Source organism: Enhydra lutris, unplaced genomic scaffold, assembly GCF_002288905.1.
Source record: "Enhydra lutris kenyoni isolate GAN:26980312 unplaced genomic scaffold, ASM228890v2 scaffoldscaffold32, whole genome shotgun sequence".
Lineage (NCBI taxonomy): Eukaryota > Metazoa > Chordata > Mammalia > Carnivora > Mustelidae > Enhydra > Enhydra lutris.
In genome coordinates, this window is record NW_019154116.1 from 5,697,485 (window position 1) to 5,718,345 (window position 20,861).

Consider the following 20,861-nt stretch of genomic DNA (forward strand, 5'->3'; position numbering starts at 1 on the left):
TGCTACTGGTTTTTGCGATACTGGAGATGGAATCATTTTCCTTTAAATAACGTGGTACATATCATAAAAGGGTGACCTAAGCCCCAGACTTCATAATCCCGAGGCTTTAATGTAACACTTAGCCGGACCACATCCTTGGCAAGCCCCAGTGCCCCACAGACCTGGGAGAGAGCTGTTGGCGCGGTACCACATGGGGCTTGAGGAGCCCGGGTGACCGCGGGGCTGCGGGCCGCGTGCGGGGCTGCGGAGGGAAGTTGTGTAACGCAGGAACCGGACGCCCGCTGAGCCAACGCAAACACTGAAATAGTTCATTTCTGCAGCTCAGGGACATGCGCTCTTCCGTTGAGACTTTCTCCTTTCAGAAGGAGAGAAAAGCGAACAAAAGCATTTAGAACTTGCCGGGTCTTTGTGGATCTCGGGCCCATGGGGGACACGCTGCTCCCCTGGGGCCCATTTTGGTGGGTGTTGACGATGCAAGTATACAGCGGAGTCCCCAGACCGTGTTTGTTTTTAGATGAATAATTCACTCATTTCCTTGCCTGAGTTTTTCTCATCGGAGCCACTGGCCTTTCAGATTAAATAAATATAATGTTTCAAAAGACTGGAGGCATGAATATTCATCAAGACCAAAACAGTGAACATAAATAAAAGCACTTTTATATAACATTTACTTTTTTTTATGAGGACCTTACTTTGTAGATTTTTGTGTTGTGTTTTTTTTTTTTTCTTCTGTAGTTCTGAGATGATATTCCAAGTGATTTTCCAGGATACCGTTTCTTCCACAGCCTACCCGTTACTGAGGTGCCGATACTCGTTTTCAGCTTGCTCCGTTCAATAGCCCCCTTTCCATAAATAGAACTAAGGTAGTACTTGTTTATGGCGCAGTCTATGAGCCGTAGAGGCTACCTCGTAAGGTATCAGGCTCTCAATATTAAGTGTCTAAAAAACTGGAGGAATGCCAAGAGAAAAGTAAATAAAACAAAATAAAATATGGTTATGTACCCGGAGAAACATAGCTCCTTCATACACATAAAGTATGGCAGGATATTTGTCGGTGTTTTTATATATGCACCAGGGATTTAAAGGTTAAGAACATGCATGCCAACTGCTGGGAACACAAATAGTGAAGATCCACTTTTCCTGCTTCCTTTGGGGATGGAGGTAAGAGTAGAAGAACAGAAGGAAAAAGATAAACACCAATTCAGTCTGTGGTTATGTTTGCCCAAACTACTGGTTTAGAAGGAGCCAGTGCTGTTGTATTTGATTGATTAACTCTGTTCTGGAGTTGTCGGGGGTATCTTATTTAAGTTATCCCTGAGTGTTGCTGTCTGTTTGATAAGCACTGGCTACCCCGGGTTGTAACTGTCTTTGAACATGACAGCATAGTACATGCTGATTTAATCGCAGTATACGATGTAATTTAAATCTGAATGGCAATGAGAGCGAAGTTACTCCCACCGCAGCAGGAAACTTAAATCTGGGACGCACTGTCCCTGACTGCCTCACAGCCGCTTGCCGGGTCGGAGAGATGGGAGGTTCATCACAGGAAGGTGGGGTGGCACCATTCAGATCCCCTCAAAACCGGGGCCACTGAGATGCGAAAATGTCCACGGAGTCACTTGTGAAAGTCTGAGTTCAGAAAGGAGAAAGCTGTTTATCACCTTCAGAAAAAAATAAGAAAATCATCAAAGAGCACTTTATTTTCTCCTAATCATGTGAGTAGAGAGAATAAGTAGACACAGTCTAATAAATAATAAACATTATTTTGCCTGATTGCTTCCAAATGAACTTGCTCTTTTTTTTTCCTTTGCCTTTGATGAGAAAAATCATTTTTAAGAAAAAGGACTCCTGGTGTTGACACAAGCTGTTTGGATAAGGCAGATGGTTTCTCAGGGTTCTTTTTATTTTGAATAACATGGAGCCCCATGCACTGAGGGGGCGCTCACCTGCTTGGTTAACCTTCAAGGATTATGGCAAAATAATGTTGTTACTTTTTCCTTTTTTTTTTTTTTTTTAGCTTTAGCAGAAGATTATGGCTGTTTTTTATGCTGTCTTAGGACTTTGGCAAAATACTTAGCCCTTCAGCATGTTGATTTTTCCAGTTGTGAAATAAGAAAATACTTGCCAATAAATCTTGTTCGTAATGGGTATTGAGCTAGATAAAATGTCAGTTTTAGGTTGGATGGTCTTTCTGTATACTCAGGACATTTCTGGCAACACACCCACTCTTTCCCGTTTCTTCTGGTGTTTCTAAAGACCTTGTCATGCAACTTGTAGACGTTGGGAAGCCTGGACGTTCTGGTAATCGTCTTAGAAGTGATACTTCCCTATTATATTGCCGTGAGTTAACATTTTGCTGGAGCCCTGTAACAACTCCCAGGAGTCCCAAAGGAAATGACCTATATTTTAGGTCTTCATTACAGTAGCAAATCATTTCTGATATGAATTTTTGCATTACTCGGATTTCCGCTCTGAATGATGAAGAGCAAGCAAGCCATAGATCCACGTGGCTTCTGGAGTAATGACATAGTTCCTGTGTCACATTCATCAGTCTGCCAGTTGCTGAGTTTGTCTGGTCTCACAACCCTCCTGGGCTAAACAGGTAGGTAGACTGCAGACTGTGGGTTCGGTCCAGGTCTGCTACGGGTGTCTTCAGTCAGACCTGTTTGAAAGACATGTGTTTTTCTGGACCGTGGCCTTCTCATTGTGGAAGACCAGAACTCCAAGGAGGCTGGCAGAAATGTAGATCGAGGCCTCTTAAAGCCTCAGTTCTGAACTGCTTTGCTGTCAGCCTATATTCCGTTGCTCGAAGGAAGTCACGTGGCCATGTTCAAAGTCAGTAAGCTAGGGAGGAGGTATCCCCCCCTGCTGTTCTCCATGGCGAGGGCTAGAGACAAGGAAGAATTGCAGGTAGATAACCATATTGTACTCTTCCTGGCACATTAGGAAACTGTGCCTAACTGAGGGACGTTAGGAATGCTTTGTGTTCTCATTTTTGCCTTGGCCAAGAAATTACTATCCAAAACAAGTCTTTACAGAATGTGATAGATGCTCTGGAAACAGGAAAGGAAGGGGGAACACGATACTATTTTTTCAGGCCCAAGGGACACTTTCACAATGCAGAGAGTAGCCCACATTCAGACATAGTATTTGAATAATTACTGGTGGAAAGTTTTCCGATTTTTAACTCTAAACATACCAGACTTGCAGATGGACTCTGCCGTCATCATGTGACTATGAGGGGAGCAGGGAAGGGGATATGGGAAATAAATGAGCACGTTTGAGAATTGGCCTTCGATCCAAGTAATTTCAATGTCTTAAGAACAGGGCTTGTCTGTGTCTTCTCCATAATAGGTAATAAATTACCTTGTACAGTGAAAATAACTACTGGGGGATACATGCATATGAATGATGAGTGAAGAAGAGGAGATGACACATATAGGTAGATGGAGACCCAAAACCAAACAAAGAGTCAGGAGGAAAAGAAGGGACCGAGGGTAGGGAACCACATCAGTCACTACCCACCACTAAGTACTGCTCAGGGCTCAGAACAGACAGAGGGCTAGGGAGAGAACAAGCTGCCTTTGTTCCCTTAGGATATCAGGTTTTTACATCCTACTATTCTTTTTTTTTTCCCCAAGCTTTTTAAAATTTATGATCTACCTCCTACTTATTTTAAATGAAAAAAGGCACAGTGAGAGTCATTGTTTCTCCTCTGATTCCATCAGTCTCCCTAAGTCTGAATAACATTTCCGAAGAAGAATGAGCGGTACGTGGTGATTCATGATTTCATCAGTACTCTCTGCAGCCCAGGCTTTCCATCAAAGAGCATTATATGTAGCCTCTCACTTCAAAACATAACATTTAAAGAAATGTTTTCATATTCTGTACTGAGGGCGTTGATACTTGGGAAATCATCTTAGCTGAAGGTGACTGTAGAGGAAATGTAAACTCTTTTCTGTTATCAAGTCCTCAAGGTGTCCTGAGTTTTATTCTAAATGATGGTCATAAAGGATGTTTTGGAATAGTATGAGGTTAATTTCCAAGAATTTCTAGGGATTTTTTCATTATAAGAAAGGTAGGGCTCTACTTGAACTTTTCCAGTATCAAACAAGAGATACTACTTGATGACTCGAGTGGATAATTCAGATTTTGCCTGGGACACAAGAGAGGACATGGCAGAATGGGGTAGTGACCACACAGAGGAAGGTGTGGGACATGCTCCAGGCTGTCAGTAATTGTGGATCTGGTCCTTTTTGCTTATTTAGTAGAAATGATGCTGGAAATAAATATATTTTTTAAACCTGGTCCTTATTTTAAAATCCAATTCGTCTGGAGGCCTCAAGAAATAAAAATCTAGTAACCAGGTCAAAGATTAGTAATTATTTGTCACAGTTCACTGTCTAATTGATGAATTCAGTAACTACTTAGCACCAGACTTGAAAGAGGCAGAGACGAATACATTTCCTTCATCTCGTGATCTCTCTGGTTGGAGTGTTGGAAATTCCCTGCAGTGACCACCACCTTATGGAGAGTGACCGACCATTGAGCCCACGGATAGCCCTTCAGATCCATGTGGGCCCCACGCATATCACCTGGGAACAGGACTACAGTAGAGAGTCATCTCTAAATGCAAGGCAGGGCCCAAGAGTGTGTATTTCTAAGGAGTTTTCAGGTGAGGTGGGGCCCAGGTGGGGCCCATTGTACCCTATACTTAGGGTAGCAGACATCTTTGCTCTGCCCAGCAAAGGACAATTCAGGGATATTGTTGATCCAGGGATACCAGGAAGTGTAGAAGAAGCCTTTGTCTCTGACACCACATGACAGGTCAGCCAAGACAAGTAATGAACTAGAGGGAACGGGGGAGATGGTGCATACACCCAGGCAGGCACCTACAGGTTAGTGAATGCAGCGCACACCGTTGATGCTAAGAAGTGGGATTAATTTTCATTCCTTGCTCTAAAATGGTTTGGGACTTCATTAAGATAAACAGCTTCTGCACAGCAAAGGAAACAGTCAACAAAACAAAGAAGCAACCCATGGAATGGGAGAAGATATTCACAAAGGACACTACAGACAAAGGGCTGATCTCCAAGATCTATAAAGAACTCCTCAAACTCAACACTCAAAAAACCTATGTTAAAAAATGGGCAGAAGACATGAACAGACACTTCTCCAAACAAGACATGCAAATAGCTAACAGACACATGAAAAAATGTTCATCATCATTAGCCATCGGGGAGATTCAAATCAAAACCACATTGAGATACCACCTTACACCAGTTAGAATGGCCAAAATTAACAAGACAGGAAACAATGTGTGTTGGAGAAGATGTGGAGAAAGGGGAACCCTCTTACACTGTTGGTGGGAATGCATGTTGGTGCAGCTACTTTGGGAAACTGTGGAGATTCCTTAAGAAATTAAAAATAGAGCTACCCTATGACCCTGCAATTGCACTACTGGGTATTTACCCCAAAGATACAGATGTAGTGAAAAGAAGGGCCATCTGTACCCCAATGTTCATAGCAGCAATGGCCACAATCACCAAATGGTAGAAAGAGCCAAGATACCCTTCAACAGATGAATGGATAAAGAAGATGTGGTCCATATATACTATGGAATATTATGCCTCCATCAGAAAGGATGAATACCCAACTTTTGTATCAGCATAGATGAGACTGGAGGAGATTATGCTGAGTGAAATAAGTCAGGTAGAGAGAGTCAATTATCATTTGGTTTCACTTACTTGTGGAGCATAAGGAATTACATGGAGGTCATTAGCAGAAGGAAAAGTGAATTGGAGGAATCAGAGGGGGAGATGAACTGTGAGAGACTATGGACTCTGAGAAGCAAACTGAGGGTTTTGGAGGGGAGCGGGGTGGGATATGGGTGAGCCTGGTGGTGGGTATTAAGGAGGGCACGTATTGCATGGAGCACTGGCTGTGGTGCATCAACAATCTTGGAACACTGAAAAAATAAAATAAAATTTTAAAAAATGGTTTTAATTATCGACAGCATTGTGTGTCTTTTAATGAAGAGTCTATAGCTGTGATGCTGTGCTCCCCTGTTATTTTTGTTACTGGTCGGGGCTTGAGTTAGCTGGAATGGAAATGGGTGTCATCCTGCGTGCAGCCATGTGGTGGTGGGAGTCACGTGTGTCTGCAGAGCGCCCTTGATTTACACCTTACAGAGCAGATTGCATGTGTCATTGCATCTGAAATGTTTCATTCCTTCCTTCTGCAAATATTTGTCGAGGTCTTTTATGGGACAGGTACTGTTCTCAGTTGTAGGGAACCATCCATGCAGAGCCTTTGTCCCCATGGAGTCTACATTTATATGGGAGAAGACAGAAAATAAGGATTAGAAAAACATAAAAGTAAACATTCCAATTCCAATAATGTTATGAAGAATTTAAAGCAAGGTGATTAGCTAGAAAATGAATGGGGTATATTTTAGATAGGGGATCAGTGGATTCTCTCCGGGGAGGTAGTGTTTGAGTTTTGAACCCTAAACGGCAGGAAGAAGCCAGCCAAGGGAAGGTAATGGAAGAACACTTGAGGCAGAACAGAAAGTGTAAAGGCCCTGAGTTTCAAGGACCAGCGAGAGGGCCAGTATGGAGGGACTGTGGATGTGGGTGATGGAGTTGCTGAGATAGAAGATCGGAGGCACCAGCCAGGCCAGACATGAGGAACTCTTACTAAGGGAGCATGATGGGGACTTTGCATATTTCCTCAGTGCTAGAGAAAGCTGATGGTAAGATATACATAGAGGGGGAGTGACATGGTCATTTTTGACATGTTAGAAGATCACTTTGGTTGCCATGACTTGTTAGCTAACAGCTCCATCATGTTTCATGATTATCATTCCTGTTTTGTGGGGCAAACATTAAAGGTCTTATTTTGTAGCAACTTTGATGTCTGTAATACAGTATTGCTACTCAGTGACAGTGCCTGCCATGCCTTGGGTACCCAGAACTTCTTCTACCCACAAGTTTGTATCCTTTGACAAAGATCTCCCCCATTTACCGCCATCTTACCCACCATTCTGCTGTTTGTACAAGTTTGGCTTTTTTAGATTCCCCATCTAAGTGAGGTCATATGTATAGGTAAATCATCAGTGTCTTCTCTTTTGGACTTCTCTCATTTTGCATAATGCCTTCATGGTCCATTCATGTTTTTGCAAAGGGCAGGATTTCTTTCTTTCTCATGGCTGAATAATATTCCATTTTTGGGGTATGTATATATACACACCTTATCTTTATCCATTCATCCATTGATGGACACTTAGGTTGTTTCCATATCTTGATATTATGAATAATACTGCAAAAAACTTGGAAGTTTTCAGTATCCTGTTTTCCTTTCTTGCGTTTATGTACCCAGAAGTATAACTATATTATTATATGTAAAAGTATGCCATCTACATGTTGTACACCTTAAGCTCACACAATGTTATATGCAAATTATTTCTCAATTGTAAAAGAATCACTTTGACTTTTGCATGGAAAGCTCACGCTAGGGGACACTGGTGTAGGGAGAAAAGGCATTCAGGATGATGTTGCAGGAATCCAAGATGATCATGTGAATTGGACTAGAGTTGCAGCCACAGATGTAAAGGGACAGGTGGATTCAGGATGTCTTCTGGGCATCAAGAGAATGAGGAAGAGAAAACTAGTAAGAATAACTTCTAGGTATGGGGACTAGAGTTAATTAAATGAGATGGGAAAGAATATGAAGACAAGGGTTGGAGAGATCAAATATGTGTAATGAGAATTGCATCCACATACTTGAGTCCTGTTCTGATAAGCCAGAGTCTCTGTTATGCTTTCCCGTAAATAGTACTAATGACAGTTTGGCTCTCATGTTTGTGTAATCCACTATGGTGCACAAGCATGAAATTCAGAATTAGATCTTAGAACTGAGCCAGTAGACTCAGCCTACAGCCCCATGTGAAGTCTTGTGAGGCTTGAAGCCAGAGTGATTGAAAAGAGAATGGAACCTGAGAAAGCTCCAGAAGCATCTGGAAGCATCCATGACATGAGTGGGGCTGAATTCTACCTGGGTCAGACATCTAGACCTCCTTGTGGCGCGGACTCAGGCTGTCCTTCCCTTGATTTGTTCTGGTGGAAAAGCCTCTCTCTTTGAGCTGGGGAGAGGTGGCTTCTTAACTGACACAAGAGCTGAGGTGTGATGGGATTTTAGTGGTTCTGTCCATGCACGTATACATGCCACAAACACAGGACTTATACACATGTATGTGTGTGTATGTGTATGTGTATATGCTTCTCTATATGTGTATACACATACACATGTAAATATAGATACAGATGTGCAGGTGCACACCCCTCCCCACTGGGGTGACCTGGGAGAGAAAGAGGGGAAAGGGAAGGAAGACACACCTGAGAACGAGGGTAATCTTAGCCATAGAAGGCTGGACGTACATGGATGGCTTCATTAAACATCAGTATGACTGACAGTCCCCAATTAAAGAAAAAACTATTTACACAGTTGTGATATTTGCACTAAGAAATGTAATAGTGACTCAAAGTAATCCTTATAGAAAGTATGATCAATGAATAAGATAAGAAAATGCTAATCTCAATGAAAAGCTAAGTATCATTTTGCACATCAACAAATCAACAAAAGGAAAGAGAGAGAGGCAAACCAAGGAACAGATTCTGAACTAGAGAGAACACACTGATGGTTCCCAGATGGGAGGGGCCTGGCGGGATGGGTGAGACAGGTGATGGGGATGAAGGCGTGCACCTCTCGTGATGAGGATGGTTAGAAGTGCCAAGTCACTACCTTGTGCACCCGAAACTAATATTACCCTCTCTGTTAACTATACTGGAATTTGACTAAAAACTTAAAAAATGTTAAAGCATATTTCTGGGTAAATATCTTTCTAGTTGTTTCCAGAAAAAAAGGTAAATGCTCCTAATTAGTAAGTGGTATAGATGTTCTCAAAGCCAGCAATCCTTTGAGATGGAAGTAACATTCAGAGAGAAAATTTTTATTCAAATGTAGGATTTACTTACAGAATGCTCAATTAGATCACTATATTCAAGAATTCTCTCTTTTCCTTTGGCAATTTTTACTAAAATTTGGCATTTCTAGTTCTGAAACACCAAGATACAATGTTAAAGGAACTACAATTCATGCTTTTTTCAAGAAGGTATAATTTCTCTGGTTTTAGTGAAATCTTTCTTTGAAAATTGAGCTACTACTTTAAACACTGCTATTTTTGATGTCTCAGAGATTTGTTGGAAAGAAGGGTGATTTGAGGAGCTCAGCTTCTGCTTATAAAATACTTACATTCACTGGAATGTTATTTCTCTTAACATTATTAGCATAAAAAATAGAAGATATTTCTCAGATGATGTAATTTCAACAGAAGCATGGTGATTTACATGAGTAATCCTGATTATCTTGCTGATTATGCTTGCTTATGCCTTCTCGGGGAGATTGGAATAGACAACAGAGCTTCATGCTGACATTAGAGCTGGGGTACAATTTGGAAGGAAAAACTAGGCGCTCCATCTTTCAGCTACTGTTGGCATGTCTGGGGACATTCCATTTGCCATTGAACTCTAAGACAAATGGGAGCCACACAGTGAAGCCACAGACTTCACACCAGGAACCTGGGCCGTGAGAGATCAGATTTATGTGGAGTCTGGTTAGGACCATTTCTGTCTATCCTACCCTTGCTTAAGTAAGTCTTCTCCATGTTTGCAGTAATTTTCTGTTTAAAAAAGGGGGAAAAATCATGTTTATGACGTATTTCTGATTCATAAACTAAACAATTTGATGTTGCAGATGCTTAGTCTTTGTCCCGCATGTGGGAATGGAGCATGAAATGGAAAGTGCACAGAAAGTGCTTGAGATCTAAATTCTGGTCTTACAGTGTAGCCTTGACACTGCGTTTTGATTTGTGCCTCCTAGAAGAGCAGAATTGCTTTAAAGTGTGACCATGAGCAGAGACCTGTGTTCAGAGAGGGAGCCAGGCAGGGGGGTTATGGGCAGAGCACCCAGGAACAAGCATCCCTTCCAGGACTCCAGAAACAGCCATGAAGCCTGGATCATGGAGAAGAAGTGAGTGGACCCAGTAGAGGGGAGGTGGCCTCAGGAGGCCACATCCTAGGACAGGGGGCCATTGCCAGGACCTGGGAGTGTACCCTGAATGAAATTGGGTGGGGGGGGGCAGCTGGAAAGCGTTGTTGGAGAGATGATACAAATTTGTATCTGAAGTAGGTCCAGAAAGAGGTGAGATTTCAAGAGGCCAAGAAGAGGAAGGAGGACATCCTGAGAATGGGGAGTGGCAGACGTGGAGTGGAAGGCCCCACACTCCCGGGGATGACCCCAGGCTCACAGACATGGCAGGGTAGGGTGTGGGTTTGCGTGGAGAGTCCAGTCTGGGGAGCGTCCTGACCTCTATGCTGTGCGGTTTTGACTTTATTCTGTGACCATGAGAACGCTTGAAGAGAAGAGTTCTGAGCCACGGGGTAAGCCAGAGGAAATGTTCGTCCGAGGAAGGAACTAATTGAACCTGTGCACTCAAAATCATGATTCTAGCAGCTGTGTGTTGGCTGGATTAGGGAAAGGGGAATGTTGCAGAAAGGGAGATCCGTGAGAATATTGCCACGGCTGGATAAGGGGCTCCTGCCTTGCCATGAACAATCACCAGTAAGGAAATGCTAAGTACTCTGGTGCATCCATTACTAATGGAATATTTTGTAATTGGTAAAAAAGTAAATCATATATATTCATATCTATAGACTTGGAAGGATGCCCATCATGTATAATTCAGTGATAAAAAGCAAATTGCAGAGTAATGCATATAAAGGCATCTAATTTATCCATCAGTAAAACCGTGTGTGTGCGTGCGTAAGAGAGAGAGAGAGAGCAAGTGAGCTTGGTATCAGTCAGGACCACATAAGCTGTGCTTGAGGTCCTAGGGGCTTACTGCCACAAAGGATTATGACTCATTCAAATGAACACAGGTCCATGTGGGTCAGCTGCGGGAATCTGCCTCTCGCTCGAGACCATGTCTGGGAGAACCCCCTGTGTCATGTTTCCATGATTGCCAGAGAGGGGGAGGGGGTTTGGTAAGTTGTGCGCTAATTTCCACCCACAAGACCCCTATGACTTCTTTCCACACTGCATTTGGCAAAGCCAGTCAGATGTCTTCATCTGATTTAGAAGAAAATGCTCAATGCTTTCTAGAAGTAAGAAAGTTAGAAATATTTGGTAATGAGAATGGGGCAGAGTAGGCAAGAACAAAGAAGGCTGTATACTCTGGTTCCCTTTCTGGGGAATGGGGAGAAGAAGAAGTGACAGAAAAATATGGAAGCATATTTCTTAACGTATGGAAAATTAAGGAGCCAGCCTAGTGGAAGTAAGTGTGGAGAGGAGCAGACAAACAGACACAGTTCGCTGGAGTCCTAAAGTAAGAAGACACTGCTTTTGAGCGTGGATGGGAAGAATTGTCAAAGGTGACGCATAAAGGTTTGCACCTGGGTTGTTGGGGCATGAAGACCTCATGGGTAGAATTGCCTTAGCCTGTGAGAGGAATGGGTTTAAGAACATAGAAGCTCTTCTTTTGTTCGAAAGTTATGGAGCAGGGGCCCCTAGGTAGCTCAGTTGGTTGGGCGTCTGACTCTATTTCAGCTCAGGTCATGAGCTTAGGGTCGTGAGTTCAAGTCCCACATCAGGCTCTTCACTCAGTGGGGAGCCTGCTTGAGATTCTTTCTCCTTCTCTCTGTCCCTTCCGCACCCCACACTCATATGTGCTCTTTCTGTCTCTCTAAAATAAGTAAAAATCTTAAAAAAAAATTATGGGCTTGAGGTTCAAGTAGACTGGTGAGAAGATGTATAGGTCTTGCAAAAGGCAAATGGTGGGCTAAGTTAAGAGAAACCCTTCAGATGGTTTTATTGGGAGGAGTACTGCCACTTTAGATACTGTACCAATCCAGGTTTCTGGACAGGGTCTCCATCATCAGATCAGTGGTTCCTCTTTCTTCAGCCTCTGGACAGAGGTACCTTCAAGGGGAATCAGTCATGGGAATGTCCCCATGGTAACATGGAAACCCAAGTGCCTGTATTCGCCTTTTTGGAGCTTTTAACCCACACATTCTTTAGATGTGCCAAATCCATTTTGGTTTTACATATGGCGCTATTTGAAGTTGCTTTGGAAAGAAGGCTAAAAAAAAATAAATAAGTGGAGCCCTCTGGGAGTCATAAGAAGTGAAGACTATTCCCCTGTGGGACTTGAAACCACACTTGACTTTCTTCTTTCCTGTCCAGCCTGTGGGCTCCCCAGGCGCCCCGAGCTGAGCTCCTGAAATGCTACCACTAAAATTCAAAACTTGATTTAATACAACTTGCTTAATTGACCTTTAAAAAATTCATTTTGTCATCTAAAAATGAACATTTAGCAGGAGCAACTGTATTTGGAAAACAGAATGTCTCTTCTCCATTTGGTTACTGCAGATAAGCCCTCCACGTGCTTCCTTTTCAAAGCTCAAAATGTCTGCGGAAGTGTATATTAATTGAAATAATGTGAGAGCTTTAGAGCTGTCCAAAATTAAGCTGTTCAGAAGTTATGATAATTTTCAAAGAACTGCGACAGGTTTTGCATTAGAAGAAAAATGTGTAGTTGTAAAAGAGAGACTCTTTGTTGTAATTGTAAATTCTGATACCTGAAAATATTCCTTTAATGCCTCTTAGAGGATAAAGGATCTTGCCTTAATGTTGTGTCTAAAAATTAGTGTCTTAATTGAAAATATTTGGTGGCTCTTAGGGATTCCAGAGTCAATTTATTTTTCTCAGTAAACCATGACAATGTCATGGTGGTTTTTCTCATTCCTAAAAGCAACTTTTTCTCTAGTTTCATGGCTGTCAGTCAAGGTGATCTTAACCCCTGGGAGATGTGTGACAGTGTCTGGAGATGTTTTCAGCAGTTGGCACAACTTTGAAGAGGGGAATGCCAATGGTGTCTACTGGGGAAAGGCCAGAGATGTTTCCACACCTCCTACACTACACAGGGCAGTGTCCATCCCAAAGAACTGTCTAGCCCGCAGTGTCAACAGGGTTGAGTTGGAGAAACCCTGCTTCCCAGAATCTGTACCCCTTTTCAGCATTCAAGAAATGAAACATCTGTTTTAGCTCCTAATGGGCCAGTATTTAATATAACTGTCTTCTCTGATAATTTTGCTAAATGTTCATTATTGTATGTTATTTTTTACCAAAACCCACACTGTATACACAAACCGAAAGTTAAATGTATAGAAATAAAGGGAATATGAGTCTATCTTTGAAACGTGAGCTGTTTTGTAATGATGATTAAAAATTGGTCCTGGGGCACCTGGGTCGCTCAGTGGGTTAAGCGTCTGCCTTTAGCTCAGGTCATGATCTCAGGGTCCTGGGGTCAAGCCCCGCATCAGGCTCCCTGCTCAGCAGAGAGCCTGCTTTCCCCCTCTCTCTGCCTATCTCTCTGCCTACTTGAGTTCTCTCTCTCTGTCAAATAAATAAATAAAATCTTTAAAAAAATTGGTCCTGCTTGCTCAAAGAATCCAATATTGGAGCCAAGACATTGGGCACTTTCTGTGGTTGTCTTGGCAGGAGGGAAGATGCTTGCTGTCTTTCCATGTCAGTCTTGTAAAAGTGGTTCGTGGGCACCTGTGTCTTCTGTTAGGCCTTCAGCTTTGTGAAATTTCCATCAAGGGAGAGAAATATTGCCAACTCGTTACTGAGAACATGTGAAGAATTAAACTCATGGATTCCTGTTTGGGCTTTGACACTGACTACTTGGGAACTATTGGCCAAGTTCCCCATTTCTCTGGGTCAGCGATACCACTTTTGGGGAACAGGAGGCAGTGAACAGCCCCCGCTTAGAGCTCCTATAAAGACTAGATGAGATCACGCATCCGAGAACGGGGAAGGGACCTGTATGCAGAGGGTCCCCATAAATGTATGTCCTAGTTCTTATCAGTTTTTAATTCTAATTTGGGGTTCTAAGAACTCATTCTGTATATTATCTTCTTGGGAAGATGGAGGGAGGGGACCTCCCCTGTCTGCCCATGTAGATTGGCACCTGGCTCAGAAAACTTCCTCCCAAGAGTTGCCCAGTTTCTTTCTATCTATCTAGGTGGTTGGGCACAAAAACTGTCTAACATAATTTTTTCCCATCCCATCTATAGAATAGAAATAGAATACTAAATAACAATACTTGACTAAAAAACATCTTCATAATCTTTTTAAAGAGGTAAAATTAAAAAAAAATACATATTTACCAGAAAAATAGTATGGCCATGGTGATCCTTTTGCCTTTGTGTTTTGACTTGAGGTCCCTCATGACTAGACTGAATTGGGAGGAGATGGGCGTGAAACGGTTGATCCATGCCCAACCTAGGCTCCCCAAAGAGGATTCCTAGACGCATTTTCCCACTCCTGGCGGGATTCTCTTTGGCTGTCATTCTGAGACCCCTGAACTTGCAGGATCTTAGAGAAGAGGATGTGGAGACCACACCCCATTGTCTTGCTAGAGTGGGGCTGGGTACCCTTTCTCTCAGGCAACATCAGCTGTGAAGCAATGGCTGAGCCACGTGACCATCCCTTCCCCAAGCTGTCAAGTGCCTGAGATCCGGGATTCTGCCTCTGTCCTCTACCTCCAGGACCTCACTGATTCCTCCGAGAAGTTCCATACATGCTCCTCTAATGAGCAGGTGCTTGGTTGGAGTCCCCTAGAGAAAAGGAAGGAGCATGTTTGGGAGATCCAAATTTCCTTTTAGGTCATGCCCCCTGATCTTTCATATGCTCTTTTGTCTGTGATGGTTGTACACATAGAGCTTGCACAGTGAAATGATGACTATAACTTGTAATACATGGTGTGGACCCCCATGTCTATGCAAGAGGGGGAATGAGCATGAGCCTGGTGTCCTTCCAGACCTCACTCTCTTCAGATCCACCAGGGCAGGGCCCACATCCTCCTTGTGAACACATATCTTGGCTCACCACAGAACACCTGGCATGGTGTCTCCACGTCCTTCCAGCTGTGCTAGGATTTGGGGTTCCTTGGGAAGCACGGATCACTCTAATGTGGGATGAGCTCTTCTCTTCACTTCTCTTCTTGAGTGAAGAGCCGTGTGGCAGAGCTCGCCAGATGCTACTCTTCTATTCCCCTGACCTCTGCTTTTTTCCCACTTGGTTTATCACCTTTTCATCCTTCTCCATGTTCTTCCATCTCTGCTACTTTTGTGATGAAAATGGCCTGTTTTATTACCTACTAAACCATTTTACTTTCCATTCCAAAACTTTCTCTGGGTTTTCATATTGATTTTTTTCTTTAATCGCAGTGACATTCAGGTAACATAAATTAAACATTTTAAAGGAAAAACTGGGTGGCATTTAGTACATTCATGGTGGTGTGCTACCAACACTTGCATCTAGCTCCAGAAAGCTTGTCATCACCCAAGAGGGAACTCTGGTCCTATCGGTAGTTACTTCCCAGTTCCCCTTTACAGCCCCTGCCAACCTCCACTTTGCTTTCTGTCTCTGTAGATTTATTTATTCTCAGTAGCTCACAGAAATGCAACCTTGTGGTAGGGGGTCTTCTGCCCTAGCTGCATTCACTTAGTATAATGTTTCTGAGGTTCCTCTGGGTGAAAACATGTATCCGTACTTCCTTTCTCCAGCTGACGAGTACTCCCCTGCCTGCGTGTGCCCCAGGCTGCTTATCCCTTCCTCCACTGGTGGACATTCATGTTGTTAACCCCTTTTACTTACTGTGAATACTGCTCTTAGGAACATGTGTGCGTATGCATTGTTTGAGCACCTGATTTCAGTTGGTTAGGGCAGAGACTTGAGAAAGGAGTCGCTGGGTCATATGGTAATTGTGTGTTTCACTTTTTGAGAAACTGTCAAACTGTTCAGTTTCCTAACAGCTGAACCATCCCTAAGCTGTTTCATTTTGTTTGTTACATGGCCTCTGGGTCTCTACTTTCCCCAGCTCCCCTGGACAGCCCCTGTCCATCTTCCACGGGTCTCAGGAAACAGTTGGAGACAGAACTCAGGAATCCAGACGTGTGTGCTGCAGCGAGGAGACTAAACCTGGGGTGTTTAGGACCCTCCTTGCATCCAGATCCCGAAAGTGTGCAGTTACCTAATGTCTGCAGTGGTTTGGGTCTCAAGCCTGGAAATCCCCACATTTTGAAAAAGAACGATTTTTCTTCCTCACCGTGTTAGTCCTTCCTTGTAATCCCTTGGGTTTAACATGTCTTGTTTTATCATAATCCTGCTTTCTAAATGGGTACAGTTCACAGTGTCTGCTGCAGCCTTTAATGGGAAGGAGAGGGGAAGCCCTGGGGAACGGGGACTGTCTGTGACTCTCACTATTCTTTTCCCGTAGGTATCATTCTTCCTCTTCATCATCTTCGTGGTGTACACCATGCTGCCCTTCAACATGAGAGATGCCATCATCGCCAGCGTGCTCACCTCCTCCTCCCACACCATCGTGCTGAGCGTCTGCCTCTCTGCGACCCCGGGGGCCAAGGAGCACCTGGTCTGGCAGGTGGGTGTGCCTCGCTTCTGCCCGCCCTCACCACCCCACCCTGCGCGCTGGGGGCTGTGTGCTGGTTCAGGGTGCGACTGTCCGTACCCGGCAGGGGCTTTCGCTCTGCTTTCCGATGTGGACTCTAGCGTTTCTGGTGGGCAGCCGGCCACCCCCGCATCCACCCGCGGACGCAACACTGAGCAATCAGTGCCAGTGAAAATGAGGAATGGTGCTTCCATTTTGCTGATGGCTGAGCCAGTGGCATGATTGTGAGGCTTACAAGCTATTCTGACTATTTTAGCACTTTTATTTTTAGAGTGAAAATAACTTGCACAATTAAATTCGTAAGTCTCCCCCACTTCTCTCTACCTTCCTATGCGAAACCCCTTCTTTACAGAGGAGAAACGATGGCTCCATTTTCTAATTTTCTGGCAGGTCCATGGGCATGATAAAGGTCTTTAAAACGCCGCAACAGTAAATTTAGCTTTCCTAATAAATGGCATTTCAAAGAAGCCGTTGTACTTAATTAGTCTAGGTCATTTAGAAAGCAATTTGATTTCCTGCTGTGTACACCCGTACCCTCATCTGTATGCGGGGGTCACTGGTTTGAAGTTATTCCCGAGTTCCTTTTTTCACCTGGAACAGGTATATTTAATTTTGCTCGATAAGACTCAGACATTTAAGAAACTCAGCCGCGGTATAAAAACGCCACAGGCGCTGACAAAATTGGTGAACGAACAGCACTGCCATAGGAAGGGGAATTTCAGACCTGGGTCAGGTGAGCCCGGGGTGTGGTCTGAGAACGCAGTTTGTGGTTCCGTTGAGGGAATGTCTTATTTGGAATCTTGAAATGGAACTGGAGGCTTATCCTTGGGTGTCTAGTAGTCCCCCTGAGTTGGAAAGCTTTCTAGGGATCCCTTTTCTCAACATTCCTCTCCTGGATCTCCTAACACAGCTTTCAGGAAGCCGCGCGTCGGTGAGACGCCCTTTGCTGGCTCCGTAGGATCCTGAGAGCCATGGCCCAGATGGTGCCGTGCAGTGCGGGTCACGCACTTCCACGCGGTGCACCGTGGGGTGCACAGGGGCGGGCTCAGATGGGGAGGCCGGCCGCATCCTTGCGTGCATCCCCAGTGGCCTTCCCTGTGGCCGAGCGGAGTAGCCTGCAGCCCCGGGGACTCAGAGGGAGATTGGTCAGGAACGAATCAAATGGAAGTAGGAGGGTGGTGGTTTATGAAGAGAAGAAACAGTGCAGCTGTGCCTGGGGCAGGTGGGGAACGTGTTCCTTCCTGCAAGAGCCCCGAGCTGGCTTTGCTGCGGTCTGCGGGATGGTAGAGCTACCTTCTTGAAGCTCATCCTTGAAGGCGGGGACATTTCTCTTTTCTCTAGTAAATTCACTTTGCCACTCTCGGGGTTACGGGCCTGGGGGGTGGGTCTGTTTTTGCTGGAGGCAGGAGTGGGTGAGCTGCTCCGCCAGCTGGCGAAGATCACAGGGGAAGCCCTCGCTCGCGGGTGCCGGGGCGCTCGAGCGTGTTTTCCGGGCTTAGACACCTTCCTGGTTTGAGGCTCTCCTGGAAGACATCCCTTGAACTTGTTGTACTTGTCTCTTCTGCCCCTTCATGAATAACTAGTGTCTGCAGGACAGGTGCAATAGAAAAGAAAAATCTGGGAAATGAGGATTAAAGTACATGCCTGTGAGGATGATAAATGGGGTTAAAAAAAAGTGTGTGTGGGGGGGATAAGTGCTTTGTAAAGACCCTGGTTTTTTTCTAGGTCATTACATACTGTAGTGAGTTTGTTTTTTTTTTAAGGCATTTTTAGTTTCTTCCATTAGTTAAAAAAAATAGGGAAAGAATGCAGTCTTAAATATTTAATTACTCAATTTTCAAAACACACAAAGGAAAATAATTCTTATCAGTGGCCAGCCAAAGATGGGATAATTCTGGAATGGCCGAAAGAAGACGAGTTTTTCATTCCAAATTATTTCATAGAAGAACAACACGAAAGGAGCAGAACAATGGAATGTCAGTGTTTCTTTGCTTCAGAAGTAATTTCATAGTGATCCCGAGATACAGGAAAGGCGGGAGATGCTGATAGATTTAAAATGGAAGGTCTACTGGTAAATGTCAGCGTCATGAGGAAAAGCTCTCTAATACCACGGTCAGGTGTAGGACATACAGCCTACAAGTAGCACTGGCTTGTAATGTGAGAAGAACACTTCCCTGAGTTCTGTTTTGTTTTATTTTATTTTATTTTATTTTATAAAGAGAGAGAGAGGGATTGAGAGCCCGAGCAGGGGAGGAGGGGCAGAGGGAGAGGGAGAGAGAGAATCTTAAGCAGGCTTCATACCAGGACGGAGCTAAGTACAGGGCTTCCTCTCACAGCCCTGAGATCATGACCGGAGCTGAAATGAAGAATCAGATGCTTAACAGACCGAACTACCTGGACCCCCACTGAGTTCTGTTTATGAACCTTGTGCCTAAATTAGAATACTGTAGACTAAGTGGTTATATTTCTGCAGTATGATTGTTTAAAGCAAAGTTACAACAAATGAAAGGCTGGTTTCCTGTGAAGAGGTTTGCCTATGGGTGATGGTCGGTATTACCCTGCCTTCCAAGCCATCCACGAAGGAACACATTTTATTTAGCATGGGTCCGTATTAAGAATATTTGTTTCCCTTTATTTCCTGAACATTGGCAATCCATCCATAGCTTGTAATGTTTCTCTCTTAACCAAAACGCTGATATCACAGAACACCCTCTTCCCTTCCGTGTTGATTAACAGAGTTCATTATTCTCAGAAAACTTATTTTCCCAGCATTGACTTGAAGTGGAATTCAGCCTCAGGCTATGCTATATCACTGAACTGAGGAAATTTAGTTAAAAACTGAAAATCGTGAATGGTAATTTCTAATGCATTTAAACATAAAGTATAATCCCTACCAGCTTTTTTAACTTGTATTTTGACACAATCACAAACCTACCAATAAGTTCCAAATCTAGTATAATTTTTTTTCCCTAATATGTTGAAAGATGGGTTGCCAATCCGACGTTCCCTCACCCCTAAATGCTTCGGGCTGCATTTCCTACCCACCATTCTACTTAACCGTAATGCAGCTGACAAAACTGGGAAATTCACATCACTTTGCTCTGCCATTCAGACTCCTCCAGGTTCCCCAATAACGTCCCTTACGGAAAAGAACCTGGATCAGAATCCTGCAGTGTCGCGGCGGGCTCTCAAGCCCCTTGGGTCTCCTTCAGTCTGGAGCAACTCCTTAATCTTCCCTTGGCTTTCAAGGTCTTAACGCTTTTGAAGGTTACAGACATTATTTTGTTAGATGTCCTCCAATCTGAGTCTGACTTTTCCTCACAAATAGATTCGGGCTGTGCCTCTCCGGCAGGAGTCGCGGAAGTGACGCTGTTCCTGTCGTGTCCTGTCAGGGCCTCATTATTTATGCTGGTTATCAGTGCGACAGTGCTGTCTGCCAGACTTTCCCACTTGGGGATTTCTCTTTGTTGCTAAGAAATAGTTTGTGGAGAGGTACTTTGAAACCAGGCAATATCCCGTTTTATTTACTTGTTGGTATCTCTACCGTCTGTTTGTCTGTTCCACACAGTGGCTTCTCAGCCATGGCCATCACTGTTTATTTTGATGCCTGTGTGGGCTCCGACTTGTTCCGTGGATGCTCCTTCAGGCTGGCCTCTCTACCTTTTGTGATGTGTCCCCCTCACTCTTGGAACACTTCCTTGCTCTCTGACACAACAAGATGTTCCAGGTTCATCTCCTGTTTTCCCTGTCCTGGCCCTGAAATCCACCATCTGACCAGGGAGCCCTGGGTCTCTTTCATGAAGAATGGCACTTCGGAGCAAGATCTGGGCTTCAGGTCTTTCCATTCCCACTGGGGTGTCAGTACTCCAAGCAAGGAGTGCACGCATCTACACCTACATCTACTTTTATCTGTCCTTCCATATTAAACACCATGACTTCACGCTGCTGTTTCTAACCCGCTGTGGATTCCATGCCAGTTTTCTCCCTTTCCACTGTGAATCTTTGGCTAATAGTTAAAACAACGTAGTTCCCATGATCCTTAATGTATTAACTTACTAGATCAATCCTGGTATGTAACCAGTCTCCTCTCTCAGTTCCCACCCCTACCACCACACAGGTGTCTTCTCACTTAGCCCAAATTCCCTTCCCTTCACACATATCCCTCTTCCCTGGTTCAGACTCTGACACTCCATCCATGTGAGGTCCCCTCCCCGAGCTGGGGCACTGTCCTCTATGTTCTCCCCATGGTAGACACTCCTGGGACCCAGCC

The 20,861-nt window shown here is 44.0% G+C and overlaps 1 protein-coding gene across 1 annotated transcript in view; it reads left to right on the plus strand.

The window, feature by feature from the left end:
• The window catches only part of LOC111153427 (adenylate cyclase 2), a 406,431-nt gene that overhangs the window by 99,274 nt on the left and 286,296 nt on the right, over window positions 1-20,861 (plus strand). Inside the window, exon 3 of the mRNA XM_022512437.1 lies at window positions 16,403-16,564. Coding sequence (XP_022368145.1) covers window positions 16,403-16,564 — 162 coding nt within the window. The remainder of the gene's footprint in view (window positions 1-16,402; window positions 16,565-20,861) is intronic.